The following is a 20,787-nucleotide window of genomic DNA, read 5'->3' as shown; positions in this document are numbered from 1 at the left end:
TTACGGGCTACAGCAGCCCTCCTAGCAGGTCTCTGTTGGCGTAAGCCTACATAAGCACTTCGACGGATTCTTCGAGCACGTGGCATATTCTCTACAGTTTTTATCGCTGCTCTAAAGTTTGTATCGTTGCTGAACACTGTGACAATGTAGCTGTGTATCGGTTGAAAGCAGAATGAGTTTTCAGCCTCAAATACCGTTACCCGCAATAGAGATGTTCCCTGGCTTAACCGAACTAAATTAATAGGTGCGGATTGCTTGATCGAAACCAATCTCCAGCAAGGTGGAAGGAAAATGTATCCGATGCATAGTAACTGTTAAGAGGAGCTCCGAATCGCATGTCAGGGGCGGAGCAATGACAATACTCAGTTTTTCTTGAAAAATAAAGTAAATTATTTTAGTTCAAAATAATTTGTATTTGTATTACTCTTAACTAAGCGACGCGGAAATATATGTGTTAGGTAGCACTTTAGTTTGCAATGCACATAGCAAAACACAGATTCATTTTACGTATTGGAATAAACCCGACATAAAAAACTTTGTGTATGAATAGGATACAATTCAAAGGGACTGAGATAGAGATCTTAAATTACTACCTACCGAGGCTAATACGTCCGTGGCTGACTGTAGGATCGGATCGTCACAAATCCTTACAATTGTAAGTTTGTAAAATCCTTGATTTAGAATCAAGTGTTGACTAAATATAGGAATATCATGACTGACTCATGATTTTATGTTTTTACATATTACAGTAGTGTTGATACATTAAATCTTATTGATAACTGTCTTGTTTGTTTTGAAGGCTATTTTTTCATTTTATTTGTTTGCCCGTTTGTTGGATTATTTTAAGCGCCCTTAAGCATTCAGACAGCCTTATCTTATAAGAACATGTTTCGAAAGAAATAATCAAAACTAAAGGAGAAAGAAATAATCATGTCCTGATAAATACTAGTATGTTTATAAGTTTTTTTTTTCGACTTAATTGCTTTTTTTTCATGAACTCAGTTTGTTGATTCTGATTTTTGTTCGGAAGAAACGAAGTTCGAAGCACGAAGGTTTCTTTGTTTTTCATCTTTAAGCACTGACACCAAATCTCTGCGACCTTGAAACTTTGCCCCAGGGAAAATGATTTATAACAAATACGGATAGTTAGGAGTAAAAAAATGTTTGTTTCCGGTATCCCAACCTACCCTAAATTTTTGGCACGACCCTAAATGTTTTATGGCCCTGGAGAATTTTTTTTCAACTGTTTAACAAAAGGTTGCAAAACTGCACTTTCTATGCTTTAACCATGGTCAGTAATGTTAGAAATCAACTTGTCGATGCTCTGCAGGCATAACCCCTTTATTTATATTAATTTTTCGACACGAAAATAATTTCTGAAAAGTCGCCCTTAATAATAAAAAAATCCGACCTAACTACCCCATTTTTTTAGCATGTTACCGAAAATAACGCATTTTTAGGCCTTACTGTGAAAACAATCATGTCTTCAATTTTAGCTATCCATTTGCAGATATACCCTTACAAATACATTCATTTGTAAACCTGCCAGATGTATACTGTATGGCCAGAAGTAACAACACTTGTATAAAAATAGCCCTACATTAGATGTATGTTGAAAAAGAATGTTGCAGCAATGACGGTTTCTATTTTCTTTTCTTCAAAACCGTATTTATACTTCACGAGTATACTTAAAATGTATTATCGAGTGTTTGTCAAATTTGTCACTTTAAATACAAAAGATGAAAAGGATTGTGTTGTGGGGAATAAAAATTTAGTATTTAACTGCTGTCTTGTTGAACAGCCTGTCTATATATGTTCGTTTAATAGTTTGCTTGGAAGCAGTGATCTAGCATAGCAGTTTGCTAGTAGTAAATTATTACGTCAGAATAACTGACACGTCAGGATGACACCACCCTTTACTTTGAAAGGAAAAATAAAAACACAAATGCTGAATAAATTTGAATACCAACCAAATTTTTACTTATCTTTCTAAACTAATGTTTTACAAATACATCCAAATATACAAGTTAGAAAAATGCCAAAAATACTGATAAAGATGACATATCATCTTAGAGAATAAAAAGATGAAGTTCTTAAAGTCCTGTCAGAAAGTAAATAATTATCTCAAAAAATGGTATTATTAAAGTATCTAAATGTATTTTGTGACTCTGTACTTATATGACTCTGTGCCTAAAAGTATCAGCTATAAAAATTAATTACCAATAAAATACTTAAGTATTTAAGGATGAAAATCAGAAATAATTGCTGTTAAAACAATAGAATTTAAGTTACTTAATTAAATAAAATTACTTACAAATTTAGAGAAAAGTTACAATGAATTTAGTAAAACTCTTAGGTTAAATAAGTAGCCAAAAATAAATACAAAATTAAAAATTAATTAACACTAAGAGAGTTTTTAAGAAGTTGTCAGTCTAAAAATTCCTTACAGTGTGAGGAAATGGCTCTGAAATTCTACTGAGGTAAACTCTTCCAGAATGCAGTCAACCATGAAGGATGTAAAGTACATTCTGATTGGTCAGCATTTTTCTGATAAGTCATTCAACATTTATCTTACATATCAGCTATGACCTTGGCAATGCTTATGTAAACTCTTTGTCTATAATCTAAAAATAGCTCAAAGTTCTTTCATAACTGGTCTTACTAAAAATAGCTGATGAAAATACAAAATGAAAATATGTAATGATATTAAATGCAGTTTTTAACATTAAAGATACACTGAAAGTACTGATGACTATGAAATATATAAACAACAGTAAAGTATCATAAATGAATATACTGAAGAATGATCAATATAGATAAATCAGCTGTCTTTAATAGACTAGCTGAATGCCCTTAATAGACTAGCTAAATGTCTGTGCTTTCTAAACTGAAAATACCATACTATTTGTAAATACAAACATTTATGATAAAATATTAGATTGTTGGATTATATTATGCAATACTGAAACTATGTATTATGTAACATTATGTTGTAAAAATCCAACTTTACAACAATTGCAAGAAGTTTGACTAGTTTTAGCTTTTACTTCGAAAACATTTGTTGTCGTTGTTCATGACGTTTTGTCATGTTTGATAACAGGTAACTGAGAACAACTTCTGAATCGGTACTCGCAAGTCATGAAATTATTCACCAGTGTGCTATGTCATATTACAGAGGTATTAGCTAATCTATCAAGATTTGGGTGTTCAGATGATGTAGTTTTTATGTCGAGGATGTAGGGCAGTAAAATACATTCTCTTGCCTCGGTACAACTGGACTTTAATAGCAAAATGTAGAAGAACGAAGTTATACATACATAATTATACTATTTCATTTTAAAATGCGATAATACCTGATAAGAATTTGAAAAAGAGAAACCTATTATTATCACCCTTTAATGTTTTTGGATTAACTACTTTTACTTTGTTTTATTTTATAGTATTTAAATAACATATTTGATCCTGTTATGTTGTTAAATGCGGGAAAATCAAGCGTCACTTAATATTATGTCTTATTTGTCTTCAGTTTTATACACTGTAAACAACAAGGACAATATTTTGAAAAGTACAAGGGAAACGGGCTTTATTCTTGTATTGAGGTTCCTCAAGCAAACATTCTGCTGCCATTAATGAGCCTTGCAATAATCTTTACTGTTAACCCGCTTTGTTTTCATACGACTATAACTTATTATATCAACTGGAAACGGTTTTGATTATTACTTGTATAACTACACTTCATTTGTTAACATGGCTACTTGTTGAGTTAGGATCTAAATCATTCAGGTTCTTTTCAAAATCGACTAAAATACATTATTTATACTGTCCAGGGAAATCAGACGTTGGACTAAAATTGTTGACTTTTATACCAAGTTTTCACTTTATCTTCAACAAAGTAACAAATACACAAAAGTCTATTTCCTATGCGTGATGATAAACAAATATTGCACAATTACACTAATCTTTTGAAAACTCAATATTATCCCAGTAAAATAGTTGCTCTTTAGCAATAGTTTGCGTTTATTCCATTGTTATATCTACTATTTTTCCAATTTCAGAATTTGTTCATCCGTTCACATGACATACCTGTAATGCAAGTCATACATTTGAGATATTTCTAATACAATCAATGAATAGTTTAAAAGACAACATCATTTAACTCAAATGCAATGTATGCCTCATCTAGAACTACAGTCAGGGCCATTTCGAACCCAACACTTTTTAATTTTCTCGAATATGGTTCAATGTATCAGTTTGAAACTATACATAAAGTTTTTTGGCTAACCTAGCTGTACAGAAATTATAATTCTTTCAACATAGACGATCCAGCAGTTTTGCGCCTGGAACGTGAACGATTTCAACACTTTGCACAAGGAAGTGTTTGTAAGCAAAAATATCGATCTTTAGTTTCATTTAGGTATTCTAGAATTCTATTCACCCTGAAAGAAAAACAAGATATAGCTATTTAAATTGTAATAGTTAAGATGAATATCCAAAAACGCGGTCGCGCAATAGGCATGTTGTAAGCTGGATATTCACTCAGACATGTAAGTCAATCACAGTTTATTTATATAAAGATATTTTGATTGCAAATACTTGCAAAAGGATTGAAACAGACCTTGGAGTGGAGGTATATTCCCTGATGGGTAATCTCGAACTACATGCTGTCGATAAAGCAGAAATATGTGCATACTGAGAGCCTTGAGAAGACACATGCATTAAGTATTTATTACTCGGACGTACAAACTGTTTTGTGATTCAGTTACTTTTAACATTGTTAGAATTTAGCTTATGCCCTTTTGCGAATTTGGATTTTACAGGGATATGTTTTAGTTGTAAAGTTTGTTACTTATATGTATATCAATTGGGTTTTAATAACGTGGAAGTTAGCCTGTGTTCAATTGTTTATATTCAAAATTTGAACGAACATTACATATTTTTCGGGTTAGAAATGGCCATAAGTGTATAATCTGTCAACCGAAACAAAACAGGATTTTTAAAGATGCATAGTAAGGGCATCGAATATAAAACAACAAGCAGTATCATCTTATAATTCTAATCGACTACACTCAACAAAATTCCTAATCGATCAGTTTTTATTGTATTACTATTTTGTTAATGATGCAAGTATTTAAACGAAATTTCACATACCGACATTTCAATAGGTACTGCAGCTAATTATTGATTTTTTTTGACCGACTCGCCGCCAAAGTAACTGCTTTAGGCGTTTTGGCCAATTTAGCTTATTTTGCACGTGCATGGAATGTGCACCAATATTACCGTGTTAGTGAACACTTTTGGCATTACTGACGAAAGTCCTACTAGAAAAGCACAAATCATCGTTAAATTGACACAAGAGCAACGCGCCCGGGCTGTCAGAATTATACAACAAAATTCAAAATCGGTCATTTCAATGAATTGTACTTTGGTTAAATTTCGAAAAAAGAGCGCGGATGGTAGATAACCAACGAGTGAAGGTTCTTGTCAACGGAAATAAGGTTACAAATGGAAATAACCATCAAAGTAACAGTTACAAACAAATAACATCAAAATTTTATTGCAATTGTAAGAACAATAACACACGTGTCGTAAATGTGTCCCAGCTAGCAACATTCCGACAGCTCTATCCCATTGCTCTTGTGTCAATTTCACCATAATATGTGTTTTTCTAGTTAGACTTTTGTCAGTAATGCCAAAATTGTAAACGAACACGTGCATGTTGGTGCAAATGCACTGCACGTGCAAAATATCCAATATTAGGCAAAACGCCAAATTCGGTTACTTTGGCCAAGATTCACCAAAAATAAATTAATAATTATCTGCAGTACTTATTCAAATGTCGGCATGTGAAATTTCGTGTAAATACCTGCATTATTGACAAAAATGTAATACAAATATAAACTGACCCATTAGGAATTTTGTTGAGTGTACACCGCTGAGTATCCAGTAATGGAACTGCTACAAATTGGATTTAGTAATTTATAGAAATGATTCAATTTGCCTTAGTGAAAATCACGCTTTTATGGATACTTGAGTTATCAACAGTTCCCCTAACTCGTTAAACAGCTTTACAAATCCTTGAAATAACTAAAACTTTCATTCTATTTTTATAGAGAAATACTTACGAGTTATTATTCGAACTCGCACCTGAAATATATAAGAATTGATATGATACTTAAGACAGACTGTGTTTTAAATTATAACTTGAAAGAGAAGCTTCCACTGAGTGTAGCTAAATATCAGCCATGGATTCTTGGGGAATACTCTGTACAAGGTGGACAATACAGCTATTTATTGTTGATTAATCATAGGGCAATAACTCAGTGAAAATTTATCCAACCGGAACTGGAAAATAACATAACCATATCCGTATGAGAGTAAAGCATTCTAAAACTTTTCGCTGAAATTCCAGCAAGTCCTCGCTAAGAAATACTCCGGGTAAGAAATGGTTCTTAAGTATACTACTGTTGTATAATCAAAGGGCAATAACTCCGTGAAAATCTTTTAAATGGAACATGAAGACAGTAGACAATATTTCTCTTAGGAGTGACACTTCCTATGAAGTTTCACCAAATTCCAGGCAATTGAGAAATTTTCCGGTCAAGAAATGGTGCTATTGGATACTGATGTTCAATAACTAAGTAAAAAAATCATCCGACCGGAACATTAGAATAATTTGCGTATCTTCTGTCGGACAGAGAAGCTTCCTACGAAATATCGCTGAATTCCAGCCAGTGGTTGGTGACAAGAGTTAGTATGTTATAGTGATATGATACTCACATTCTACGGTTTTGCAGTACAGCCATTATGCTACAGTAATGTGATACTCGTATATTCTAGTCTTACAAAAACAGTCAATAGTAGTAAGATATGCGCAACTTCTATTTGACCATGTCAGCATAGCAACTAGATACTCACATTTTCAATTATTTTCTACAGCAATGAATCAGATATATTTTCCATTTCTAGTAGAACAGTAGTAAGATACTCACATTTTCCATTTTTGAGGGCACATGTTATAACGACGAGAATAACCAGGAACACTGCAGCGGTTGCAAACACAGAAATAATGATCGCATTTCTGTACTTTTTCATGCTAACCATGTCATCTTCTTGCGAAACAACCTCTTCTAAAGAACATAGAAAAAATGCTATTCATCAAGCATGAAAGTATTTAAGCACTGTTTCTATATAACTTTTCTCAAAAAAATAATAAGTAAGGGTAGATTTCTCTAAAGCACAGAGAACCACAAACCCAGCCGCCTCAGAACCACGCATTTGCAAAGTAGGCACTCAAAACTTTTGACCTCTACCCTAATAATTGCTCCACACCACCCTACTTTCAGTTTGTGTGATTTTCTAAAACTAAAACTTTTTTTTTCAATTTCATATATTTGAACAAAACATTACTTTACCTTACTTAAAATTACGGCTCAAGTTGATATAATACAGATTGTACATAAAAAGATAAATAACGTCAAGTTATGTTTCATTTTATCCAAAATCAATGTTTCGATATAATTTTGCTTACTGTACGGAATTTTGCAACATCATTGTCACTGTTTTTGATATTGTAAATTGGACATACATAGATTTAACCTGCTGGTGGCAAGTGATTTTGACTTTGCGATCAGTGCAGACTAAGATAAGACAGAATGTCCGTGCAGGCTGATCATGGTATGCACTGTTCGCTGTTTAGTCGTCTGTACATTTTCCGTGAACACCCCTTTGAATGATAAGTGGTACTGCCTGAATTGAATGATGGACAGTCGATTGTAGAAACTTAGCAGGGTGAGGGTTAATTGATATTTAATTGATAATTCAATCACAATTTTTCCCACGAGACGTCTTACCCTCTGTCCGAATGAAAGACTTCGTTGAATATGAAACCAATCCATAATCATCTACCGACTTCACCCTGAATTCATATTCACTGTCAGGGTCAAGGTCGCTTTTCTTGAAGCCGTATCTGTGTGTAGTTGATTGCTGTCCAGGAAGGGTATCATCATAACCAGTATCAACTTCTCGCCAGGATATCTCTCCTATTTTTCGATACTGGATGAAAAATTTACGAGGCACATCAGGGGCGGATGCACTGGTTTTAATTTCAATGTAATATTTTTCGGCATCAGCTGTTGTTTCTACAACTGGTTCGGCTGGCTGATCTAAACACAAATACATTCCATAAGATAAGTGAAAACAATATGTCACACTTAACCGAATATTTAAAGTCCAAATGTGTGTCTATCGGTGAAATTATAATCAACAAATGTATTTAAACGTCTAGAAAAATATTGAAACCAGCTGTTTGAAAGAATACTACACTGTTGCTAGTGAAACAAGGCAGTCTGAAAGCTAAATCTCCTGCCACTGTTATGGATAGTGAAAGGGTAAATCTTTGACCTTGAGCTGTGACCTTGACCTTGAACTGGCATGACAGACTTATAAATTCTGCACATCATCTTGATGAGGTGATCATTTGACCAACGTTTCATGAAAATCCTTCAAGGAGTTTAGGAGATACAGAGCTCAAACCTTTGACCTTGAGTTGTGACCTTGACCTTGAGTTGACAGAGCTGAATCAGGAGTTCTTGATGTGGAAATAATTTGACCCAAGTTTAATGAAAATGCTTCAAGGGGCTTTGGAGATACAGAGTGGACACAAAATGGAAATTTCAAACCTTTGTGACCTTCTGCTTGAGCTGGCATGGCTTACTCATGGGTTCTGCATATTGTTTTGATGAGGTGATAATTTGACCCAGGTTTCATGAAAATCATTCAAGGGTTTTAGGAGATACAGAGCGGACACAAAATGGAAGGCTCAAACCTTTGATCCTAAGTTGTGACCTTGACCTTGAGCCAACATGGCTGACTCATGAGTTCTGCACATCGTCTTGATTAGGTGATCATTTGACCTAAGTTTCATGAAAATCCTGCAGGTGGTTTAGGAGATACAGGGTAGACACAAATTGGAACGCTCAAACCTTTAACCCCAAGTTGTGACCTTGACCTTGTGCCGGCATGGCTGACTCAAGAGTTCTGCACATTCTCTTGATGAGGTAATCATTTGACTTAAGATTTATAAAATTCCTTCAAGGGATTTAGGAGATAGAGCGGACACGAAATGGAAGGCTAAAACCTTTGACCTTGAGTTGTGACCTTGACCTTGAGCCGACATGGCTGACTCATAAGTTCTGCACAGCGTCTTGATGAGGTGATCATTTGACCAAAGTTTCATGAAAATCCTTGAAGGAGTTACGGCAATATGGACCCCACACGAAAGTGTTACGGACGGACAGACGGACGTACTTACGGTATGATACTTAAGTGACTTTACAATGTTAAATTTTAGCCACATAAACCCAAAAATTAGTCACATAAACCCACTTTTGAACACTTTTTAAAGTGACTGTCATATACACCAAGAGTCCAAACACTAACCCGCTAGACACTCAAGTACAAATTTGTTAGCCCGGAAGGACTGACGGACGGAGACCATTCCTATAACCCCCACCACTCGTGGCGGGGGATTAAAAAATCGTGAAATCAATACTGTGTTGTAGTAACTTAAGGACATATACAGTGCACCACCATTGAATAAACGAAACTGTATACATTGTACAGAATTGTTCGCTCTGCACATGAAATTTCTTTATTCTTAACCATCTATCCATGATGTGCTTACAGTGTTCAATTTCCCATACATATAGTAATTACTGTGATGATATATTTTGCTGAGATATGTTTCTGTACGATAGGATATTATTTTCATAATAATTTTTGTCAGTCACCTGTGATATTTCTATTTAGAATTATTCTGTGATATATTAATAATGTTTGTAATATGTGTTAAATTTAAATAGTGCCTCTCTATGTCATGCCACCAGTGCCAAAGGACCACAATGGAAACAAGCGCTGGCGCTTTTTTGTGTTATCCTTGGTATTGGATGCATATCATGGTTTAATTTTGTATTATTTAATATTTATTTATTTATCCATTTTTATTCATTTATTTATTTATTTATTTAATATTTCAATATGTTAAAATTTTAACATTATAAGAATGTTTGTAAACCATTATATGTTTTCCTTTGCCGAAATAAATCAATAAATCAATCAATTCAATTGGGGAACCGGCGCCTTTCAATATTTACTCAGCTGCAGTTAGCTATACAGGACAAACATTGGAAACGGCACAAAACTGTTTTATTGAGATCTAAAGATATTTGCCAATGTATATCAAATTATAGTCATGATCTTTGAAATATATGATCAATTCTGTAAATTGTGTTTTTTAATAAAATAAGATTTTATAGACGTAATAACAAAAGTTACTTTCTCTATGAAATGTATACTTGTTTTCGTAAAACTTATCTGAAACTTACCAAAAACAGTAAGCTTGGTTGACTTAGACACTGCTTTACTCACATCTTGTGGTTGGCTCCAAGCTTTGCATATATAACTCGTAGCATCCATATCTGAGATGTTCACTATCTAATATCACATCACAAGTAATTAAACATTACATAGCAGTGGTTATAGAATAATGCTTATTATGTGCAATTACATTCAGATGGAAAAGTCCCAACACAAAATTTTGTGCTATATAATTTCGAACACCAATACAAAGAGCAAGTGACAACGTAGTGTTACGTCACAGGATTCATAAATGAAATGTTAGCTTCTTAGAGAAGAAAAAAATGCGCTGTTCTGTTAGAGCCGTTACATAAATGTTACTTAGTTTTTTTATGCGGAAAAACTTAAACAATCCCAATATGAACACCCTTTTTACTTACTTACAGAATATGCACTTGTCATTAAATAGGTAATTCAAACAAATAATCGGAGCTGAAAGATGCAACCGATAACGCAGCGGACTATATAAGGATGCCATGTAGCTGCAATGCCGTGTAGTATTGAGTTGAAAACATATGTCATGTATAGTTCGACCATGTGTTTTGAGCCGGGACGGAAGGATACACTTTTTCAATTGGGTAATATCGATATTCGGTCCATACCTGGCTGAAAACTCTCAATAGAGTAAGCTGATATGTATCTTTTGTTTACAGTGAACTTGATTATATCGCTGGCGCCACTGGTAGAGCGTAATGATTACAAAACAAGAGGTGCGAGTTCAAGCCCAGGATTACGGCCTTATTTTTCTTTAGTATATTTTTGTTTTATTTAAGTCGAGAATCTTTACAGTCTCTTTTTTTCAAATCATTATGTTTGACTTATCTATTTTCATTGCTTTATTTTTAATATATTTTACTTAAGTTCATGTCACATAATTTCAACTTCACTTGCAGTGTCTGAGTCAGATGATGTATCGGAACCCGAGTTAAGCTCGGTGATCACCGGTGCTGGAAGATCGTCTATAGCAATATCTAACTCCAGGATTTCTGTTCAACTGACAGTATATGGTCAATACATCTAGACCAGTTTGAAAATGAAACTGTTTGCAAACCCTCCGTATTAAGGTCTTCCACGTGCGCCATCTTAAACATCAAGTTCTTACAGACTTACACACAACGATTTAAAAAAATTAAAAACGTGAACCTATCAAGGTTCGAACCTCGAAAAACAAGTTTGTTAAGCCAACGCAATATCCTTTGGGCCATGCATTAGTTTACATTCATTGAAGACATATACCGCTCTACTATGTATTACATATATGTCCCTATCCTATTTTGGAGAATCAACTGTCCTGTATAAATTAGTCACGGCTCAAAAAACATGGTCGGCCTATAGTTAAATGTTATACTGTTTTTAGAGAATACAAAACATTATTTTGCTCAGGAGAATTGAAAACGAGTTAGATGACATGTCACCTGAAGAAAGAAGACATTAGATGGGTCGTCTGTATTATTGCTGATATGAATAGAAGTTAGACCTTCCATGCGATACCAGGCGATATGTGCGGCTGGACTACTGTCGGCTATACATGGAATGGATATATTGTCCCCAGCATACGCTCTATATTCGGACAGCTGTGGTGCTAGCAGCTCGGGTGGATCTAAAGCAAACAGATATATTGACTTGAGAAAGTATTTGTAGCTAGGCCTTATAGTATATTATGGATATTGATGTGATCTTCGTGCACATGGTATTCAGTTACGCAGGTGAGTCCAAAATGATATTATTGAAAGCAACAACTGGCATGTGTAATGCTAATTTGTAACAAAATCAGGTACTTATTTTATCAAATACTGATGTCAGTTTAGACTAAAAGACATGGTCGATTGCCAATTATTTACGCTCAAACTATTATCTTTTTTTAATTTTTTAAACAACTAAATTTTCACTTTTGTTTCTGTCGACCAGTGCATTTTAAAGTGTTTGTTTACATTTTAATGACCTATGACAAAGGTTGTTCACATATCTATTGGAATCTGATTTATATTTAACAATAGGTATACCGCTAAAGTGATGAAAATAGAATGATTAACTTACACTGTATTTCTAATAAAATATCAGTGCATAAATTGTCATATGCACAACATGAAACTTGTTCATCGTCCATCGTCCTGTTTGCCACAATGTCGATTTTCTGGGATACATTCTTTCCATTATACATCTCATCCACTTCTACAGTAGGATATGTACTGATTACTTCACGTTTTTCAGTTCCTATATACCAACGTAGACTTTCTGGGGGATTCGCGGCATCGGTCGCACAGGTCAAGGTCAGAGTTACGCTACCACCGCTGTCAACAACTCCAGTGTTACTGCCAATAATTGTAACGCTTGTTGCACGAACTGAAGTGATAGTGTAAGAAAATTACGTGAAGCAAGATCTAATTTTGACTCGAGAAGTGATAGTATAAAGTCTAACGGACATTTTCTTGGCAAATTTGGACATGCTTTGATAATGCATATTCATTTATTCACTAGACCGCTGTTAATTTGATATGTTCGAATTGGGTTTTTGAAGCTTGTTTTTACCTGTAAGATTTTTATCCATGTTTTTGAAGATATCACCAGGTGCGCTAATAAGATAATTTCTGTATATTATTATAAAAACTACGTAATTAGGTCTTGCTGATTTAATCATTGGACAAATGGATTTATTCCTATCAATACCCAGTATGCCGTCAGAGCATTATCAAATACTTTTTAAGCAATTTATAAATATCCCATGAAAAGATAGAAAGAAAATATATATAAAAACTAAATTGCCGCGATTGGAACACTTTCTAGTAAAGAAAAGTCACGATGTGCTAAACCCTTAGAAAATACGTCAGTCGACCGATTTATCTTATACAAATTGACAAATTCATTTTATTTTGAATATGTTCGATTCACTAAAAGCAAGTCGCTCAGCTGGCCATGAGTGTTTGTTCTTGAATGTATGTATGATTCACTGGGTCATGAGGGGTACAGTAATATTTAGTAACAAGGAAACGATGAACCATGCCAAGTGCCCTCATATGAAACAATTTGAAAGAGGGCATTACAAGGATGTTACAGACCAAGTTAAATGACGATTTACCATGCAGTTCAATGGCATATGTAATTCAAAGATACCCCTATCTATTACTCTAAGAGTCATCTTAAAGGGGAAAACTTTCAGTAAGAACGTTACAGACCAAGGCTGATGAATATCAAGCGCTTTGTGAGAAGTTATTTGGTTTGTTGGGTTTAACGTCGCACCGACACTAATATAGGTCATATGGCGGCTTTCCAGCTGCTTTGATGGTGGAGGGAGTCCCCATATGCACCTCCGTGCATTATTTCATCACGGATGGGCACTTGGGTAGAACCACCGACCGACCTTCTGTAAGCCAGCTGGATGGCTTCCTCACATGAACATACTTATATTTTAACTTTGGTGGCCCCATTTTAACAGGACCTTATAATAACGCTTTATTTATCAATTCCCTTCACAGAAGCAAACCCTGCGCACGTGTGAAAGTTTCACATATTGTATAAATACGCGAGAAAGTAACACAAATCAGAAATGTGACTTATAGGTTAGACTTTTACTTTCGTCATTACGTATTTTCACAGTCTGCTTACAAGATATAGCTTACCGTTTATTTTATACATCTACAATGTCAAAATTCTAGCCGCCATGATTTTATGAAAACTGTAGTAACTACAGGAAAACCTCAAATTGGCTAAACGTCGAATTGTTTTTCTTCTTAATACACCAAAGTAGATTTAATCAATCGTTTTTTTTTCAAGCCTTATTTTCGCAGCATGTGAATGCTTATAAAGGCTAGCCAAGTTCAACTGGAAGAATAACGTAGTATTTATTAAAGAGACAATTTGATTTTTTTTTTGTTTAAACAATGACTTGTGAACTGTTTTATAAAGTAACCTAAGCTTTGACTGAAATAAAACTACGTTCCTAATTTAAAAGTCTTTTGTACAAAAGCCTTTTGTACAGGCCTACTCCGTCTTAGTACTTACTGCATAGTCCTCTTTTCCATCGTGCAATCCTAACACCGACCGTGATGGTGGTAGGTCTATTCATGAGATTACAGAAGGGGCATGCAGGCTTTAGCCCCGAAAACTTTGAGTTTAATAGTTTATGTAAAGATGGTATACTAGTAGCTTGGCGCTCCGAACTGTTAGGAGTTAAAAAGCGTGGTCATGTTATCGTTCAGCTACCTGGTAGGAGTTTAAAAGCGTGGTCATGTTATCGTTCAGCTACAGGGTTGCACTGTTTCAATTTCTCTCCCTTTCCTTTTCCAAATACTCAAACTTTGATTATGCACAATAATACTTCATTCCGGAGAATATATTCTTTTAACTGGTTGTCTGAAATACCCTAGTATTTAACAAATACCAAGTTGTCTTGAAGGGCTTTCCATCGTAACCCTGCAACGACTGGTCTTTGATTTGAAGAGAACAACATGATGACACGTTCTGATCTCGACTCTACTAACTTCGAATATAGAAATTTCGACCTTTGTGTATATCAAATCACATTCCTTTATAACGAATCACTTTTCTTGATGCTCAGAATGAAGGAAATTGTCTTTAGAAAAAGTATTGCATCCGTCATTTTTGTTTGTTGTTGTTATTGTTATTGTTTTTCTTTTTTTCTTTTTGTTTTCTTTGGGGTCTTTTTGTATTTTTTAATTCTATTAGATTCAATTCGATTCAAGTATGTTATGTTTTGTGATGTATGGGGATGTTATATTTGTCTCCTTTCTGCAATTACTTGTGACATCATTCAAACAATCATTTATTGCTGTTTTGTTTGTTCTGATCTCCTTCTTACTTTACAAGCGGTAAGCGGTAAGATGCGAAACGTACATTTCGCAAATCTGTGATATATATGCGCAAGAGCTTTTGGAAATATTCGCGTGTGTACAGAACTTGTTACTGTGAGATTTACGGTTTAACAAAGCTACAGACCATTGAGATAGAGACCTGCTAAGCAATGAATGAAAAGTCATTTAAAGTTATGTCTATTTTTACTACAAACGGCCACTACACATGGCCCAATTTGAATACGTTTGGGAGAAGACCATAATATTATATTGATGCTAAGTTCAAATTTTATGAAGACCTTTCCGGGGCATATATGTAGGTCAAGAGGCCACTGAAAATATCCCCTATTTAAATCATTTTAAAAAGGTTATAAGACAGCGGCTTTCGACCAAGTTTGATGGAGATTCGTCAAACGGTTCTGGGCAAAATCTGTAATCAGCTGTCAAAGTATGGTTGTGGGTTTTGCGGTTTTTGTAATCGTTTTGATAGTTAAACAGTTGTCTTATCGTTGGTTGCGGAAAAAGCATTCAAGTTCACAATGGGACTTTCCTGTGAAATCATTATTATGTGTTAAAAATGCTATCTTTTACTTAAATATCAAAAGAGATAAATCAAAAAGGTCAGTGTATTATTTTCATTCGCATAATCTCGGATTCCGTTTTTGAAACATAAAATTACTGCTTAACTCAAATCACTTGTCTCACATCAGTGTGACCTCGACGCTGCTTATGCAGAATCATATCACAAGAGGGACCGTAGACCTAAATTGGAGAAGGTATCTGGTTCATAAGTCATCCCTAAAAGCTGTTGTCAGATAATCTTTGGACAATGCCACTCTTTGCCAGTAAAGCTTAGAAGTCAAATTGTACATAAAGATGTTTTATTTTATGCTAACTGATGAAATACTGTGTTTTATCAGTGAGATATAATCCATATCACTGACTGCATATTACTAACTGTAAATGCCGATCTACTTGTACATTGTGTATGAATTTTGTATAATTTTTACATTTTCACTCGTGCTACGCGCTCGTGGAAATATTTGAGATATATTCCATATTCACTCAAAACAAACACATATCCTCTATAAATTCTCTATAAATCTAACAAAATAAAAAGACGTCTATTCAGTAAATAACGGCAAATATACAAAAACAAAACAATGCAGAAGGGAAATTTTAAAACAAAGAGATTCCATTTGAATATTTTTTACGAAACAGACTTACACGGTAGATTGATTGTCACTGCTGTTGAGTTTGACGTTTCACCCGTGAAGATAAACTCGCAGCTAATCTCCTTTCCGTTGTCTTCTTTGGTAATATTATCAATTGATATAAATGATTTGCAGGTGAATATATAATCTGCTGTGTCCTATAAATAAATGCATTGTTTTTCAATAAAGCATGTCGATTCTACTACATTTGCTTCAAAGAAAACTAATGTTATTCTAACTAATACCGATTGGTTTTCTGTCAACAATAACAATAAATGACTTTGGTAATTACGAAATAATAATCTGACATTAGATACAAAGATTTTCTCCCTAGAATTAGACACAACATTGTTTTAATATGAGTATAGAATGTTTAAAGAGTTGATGACCAGACTATCTGAGACACGCTGCACGTTAGTTAAGCCCTTTTACAGTTCCTGTATTACTGTGTTTGACAGAACAGATGTAGAACACTCCCTTATGGTGTCTTTTTTGTGGAACTACCTTTTTCAGAGCGGTGCCCTTATTTATTTTTTCGGTGTTGTGTTTTGTTCATAATGTCTATTGTTTGCACATCGATATAAACACTGCAATTGGGAAGTCGAGTTTTTTTTTCAAAGTAATGTAATTACTTAGATCTTAGTCCTTTATAATAATTATTACAAAGCGGGCAATCGAACCTACTTAGTAATAATTATTACAATTTACAACTTTATAACGGGTTGAAACAAGGCTTCCCACGTTCGTTGTGTCTGATAGAAAAGGGATGTGGGGACCCTGTGATAAACAGTTTATAAATCCCACAAGGACTGTACTGTTTTGATTCCTGTCTTCTGGCCTGTTGCGTTGGGCACGTTGTAACAAAGCGTAGCGTCCAACTATAAACGGGTTATACACTTAATATGCTGTGTGTCTCAAAAACAGTTGGCTCGTAACGTCTTAAATATAACTTTTTTCTATATTTTATCAAAATAATATTTACATATGCACATCCTTGGTAGTCCTCTACAACATCAAGTTCAGATTCTTTTGGATTATTACCATCTATAACCCAGTCTATTTTTGTTTCAGGCCTGCTGATTGTGTCACAGAATGCTTCCATTAGATCTGACAACAATGTAGGATATTTCATTACCGTTAACGCTCTACGCTTTGGTGGACCTAAAGTATTTGAATATAAGAATTCAATAAAATGCTAAAAAAGGTGTTTCCGTGTTGCTAAACGTATTTTCTAAAACATAAGAAACCCTTAAGATACGAAACATAGTCCAAACCATTTTTAAATTATGACAAAATTTTAACTAACTGTGGCAAGAGCTAGAAAAGCAGCAACACATGCCCCGCACTTCAGAAACTCTGTAATATAACATCTAACTAAACATTTATTGTAATTATTGTTAAAGTGAAACACAGCCCTTTGTTGATGTTAACTGCATTCATGAGACAGAGACAGAGACAGAGAGACATGCGTATTTTGTCAAGTCCAAAGTCGCAACATGTTTAAGCAACATTGAAGAGAGAAAGTAATAAATACTTACGGATTAAATATATAAGCACTTTCTTATCTGTTGAGTTTTTATCCTGGTAAGAAGCTGAACATGCTATGTGTTTGTAGTCGACGGAGCCATTAGCAATGAACGTCACAGTGGCGTTAACTGCAAATGAGAAATAATACATAGCAGATACCGATAAAAACCATGTTTTGGACACCAAAAATACGAAGAGATTATGCGCATAGCCTGAGTGAATTATACATGCGGCGTAAACATATTTTGTATTGTTTTGGTATGTTAAATCATGGTTCTGCTAGGCGAAAACAACATTGCAATTAAAGAAACTGTAATAATAGCTTAATAAAACAACTTGTAAATAGTAAGGTATCTTATTTAGTTCCCTTCCAAAATTTATAAGATACAGTGTGTGTAGCAGTTCCGAATCATGAGCAGTTCCAGATCACTTCAATTTTATTCTTCACACGTTGCCAATAAAATTAAATGTTTTGTCCCTAGAATGTCCCTTAGTTAAAGCAATAATTTCACAAAATGTTTAGAAGTTGAGTGTCATGTTGTTCTTCCAGGGGAGATAAATGTTGAAAAAAGTGATTCTGAACTACTTGAATGACTATGTTTGGAAATGACCTCATAAAAAATTGAAGGCTTTCTTATTTTCAAAAATTCTTTTTTGCAGATTGAAATTAACTGTCATGACTATGTTTTGAAATGTTTATTTTATATTTTTCATAATTCTGCATTTTTTTCTTCTGACTGACCTTTAATTGCATAGTAATCATAGAAATGAAATCAGACCTTTTATTTTTACATCTTGTCATATGAACACTAAACCCCAAAGGACACAATTCTGATTGATATATATAACGTTTAATGTTGGGTGATTCGGAACTGCTACACACACTGTACTTTAATTGAATTGAATATCTTTATAAAATCAAGTATTTGTAAGGACTTTAAAGAAAACCTTATTACAAAATAATGTTAAAGCTATAAAATATAGAATGACAAGAAAGACATATCGGAATTTTAGTAATAGAAGCTAGTATCGTAAAGCGTATCGTACATTAATTGCAAGAACAATTAAGATAGGATAGACATACCGCTGTATGTGTTTTCTTCAGTCTTCATTTCTGATACTAATGGCGGGCTCATTTCTGGCGGGGCTGTGACGTCATCATCATAGGCCAGTGTAACATTAGGTGCTGGGTTACCTCCGTTTACTTGGCATGTGACGGTCATTTGTTTGTCAATCTCACCTATTATACGTTCTGTGTCCGTTCCTTCTTCTACATCTACGTTTAAGAATGTAACTGTCACGTCATAAGCTGATGTGGGGAAAATAAGAGAATAGTAATGCGAAAACATAGCTTTGTTTTGTAATCGATGTATACAGGAACTACAGGTTTTGCTTAATAAAGAATTTTCAAAAATATTTGTATTATTATGTTTTCCCATGTTAATTTATAATTTTTCAATATACTTAATAAATCCTGTTTAGATCTGTTTTGTTTCATCATGCATGGTAGTTATGTGTGATCGTTACTTCTTGATTGTAATATTGACTATTCAGTTACTGTTAACATCTTAGACTCTGATATCACTATCATGAAGTGTTGATAAAACAAGTTCTGAACGCTTACTTAAAACATTTATAGGCTCTGGAAGCCCTTCGCTATTATCTTTGGAGCATGTATACTGTCCAGTGTGTTTCGTCTGCGCACTCAATATCTTTAAGTCTTTTTTATCAACCCACTCTATACCTGGCTCGCTTATGTTTTCCCCACTCGTTAAAGGGGTAGCTAATGTTGTTGGCCCAGTCCAGTCTGGGTATTCAACACCAGATAGCGGGCAAATGATGGTAACTTCTGTGTTGACATCGGGTGCTGTTACAGACAATGCACCTGCAACAGAAAGAGATAGAAAGAGATAGAAAAATGCGATAAAAATACCCGAAATAATTATAGATGATAACTTTACCTGATGCATATTCATGGATGATAGAACTGAACAAATCACAGACAGTATATACCTGAAAAATTACAATTTCATTTGAGCGGAGATAACCAGGTATATTAACTTTAATTATACTGAATGTAGCATTCAAATTCCATACAGACTGGCTTTCTGTACATATAACATATATAGAAGTCGCTTTGTGTTTTGCTTTATTTAGTATGACGAAGAGATATATGAGATATATACCGTGATGGATAAACTAATCAATCCGTCAGTTATAACATTCAATATATTGTAAATCCGTTTGAAGAGAAATGAAAAACTAATTCGATATGATTTCGAAAAGTAACAATGTAAATTGTATTTTTTTCTGACTGAATAGAATATACCATGATCTTTTTGACGGCCGGTAACAACAACAGCCTTACTAGACTACATTATGTCTGACTTGTATCCCTATATTGCATATTTATAGGGAAGTACAAAAGATTGTACCTTAAATCAATAACAAATTTTACCGATTTCATCACAGTCGTTGCTCAAAATTGCATACTCATTACTTTTCAGAAAGGGTCACCGGCAATGTATTTAATTATTCATATATTAATATTTCAAACAATTTCAATGATTTAAATAATGTACACAAAGTCTTTCAAACCTTCATTGAAATTAATGATTGTTCTTTCACCAGTTCACAAGGGAACAACATATCGAATTGTTTTACAGTCATCAATTTTACATGAAAAGGATAAACTCATGAAAAAAGTTTCTGTGTTACACCATCGTATATTATTTTATGAAAAAAAAGTAGATGATGTAAGTTAGCTTTATATTTTAATCTATTCATAACAGTTATTCTGCATCAGGAAGGTATTCCACATTAAA

General features: G+C 34.1%; 1 protein-coding gene across 1 annotated transcript; it reads right to left on the bottom strand.

Moving 5' to 3' along the window:
• Window positions 1–1,806: 1,806 nt before the first annotated feature.
• Window positions 1,807–20,459, bottom strand: LOC123560091 (uncharacterized). Its single transcript, XM_045352351.2, has 13 exons — window positions 20,456–20,459; window positions 19,587–19,847; window positions 19,047–19,271; window positions 17,974–18,090; window positions 17,418–17,596; window positions 16,449–16,593; window positions 12,451–12,756; window positions 11,829–12,013; window positions 10,383–10,491; window positions 7,851–8,162; window positions 6,990–7,127; window positions 6,123–6,144; window positions 1,807–4,083 (listed from the first exon to the last, which is right to left on the bottom strand). Exons 1-13 carry the CDS (start codon window positions 20,457–20,459, stop codon window positions 4,071–4,073), a joined length of 2,016 nt encoding a protein of 671 aa, XP_045208286.2. The 3' UTR covers window positions 1,807–4,070.
• Between the last annotated feature and the right edge of the window lie 328 nt (window positions 20,460–20,787).

This window comes from Mercenaria mercenaria, chromosome 10 (genome assembly GCF_021730395.1).
Source record: "Mercenaria mercenaria strain notata chromosome 10, MADL_Memer_1, whole genome shotgun sequence".
In the NCBI taxonomy this organism is placed as follows: Eukaryota; Metazoa; Mollusca; class Bivalvia; order Venerida; family Veneridae; genus Mercenaria; species Mercenaria mercenaria.
The sequence above is the reverse complement of the archived record's forward strand: the minus strand, read 5'-3'. Positions and strand labels throughout refer to the sequence as shown.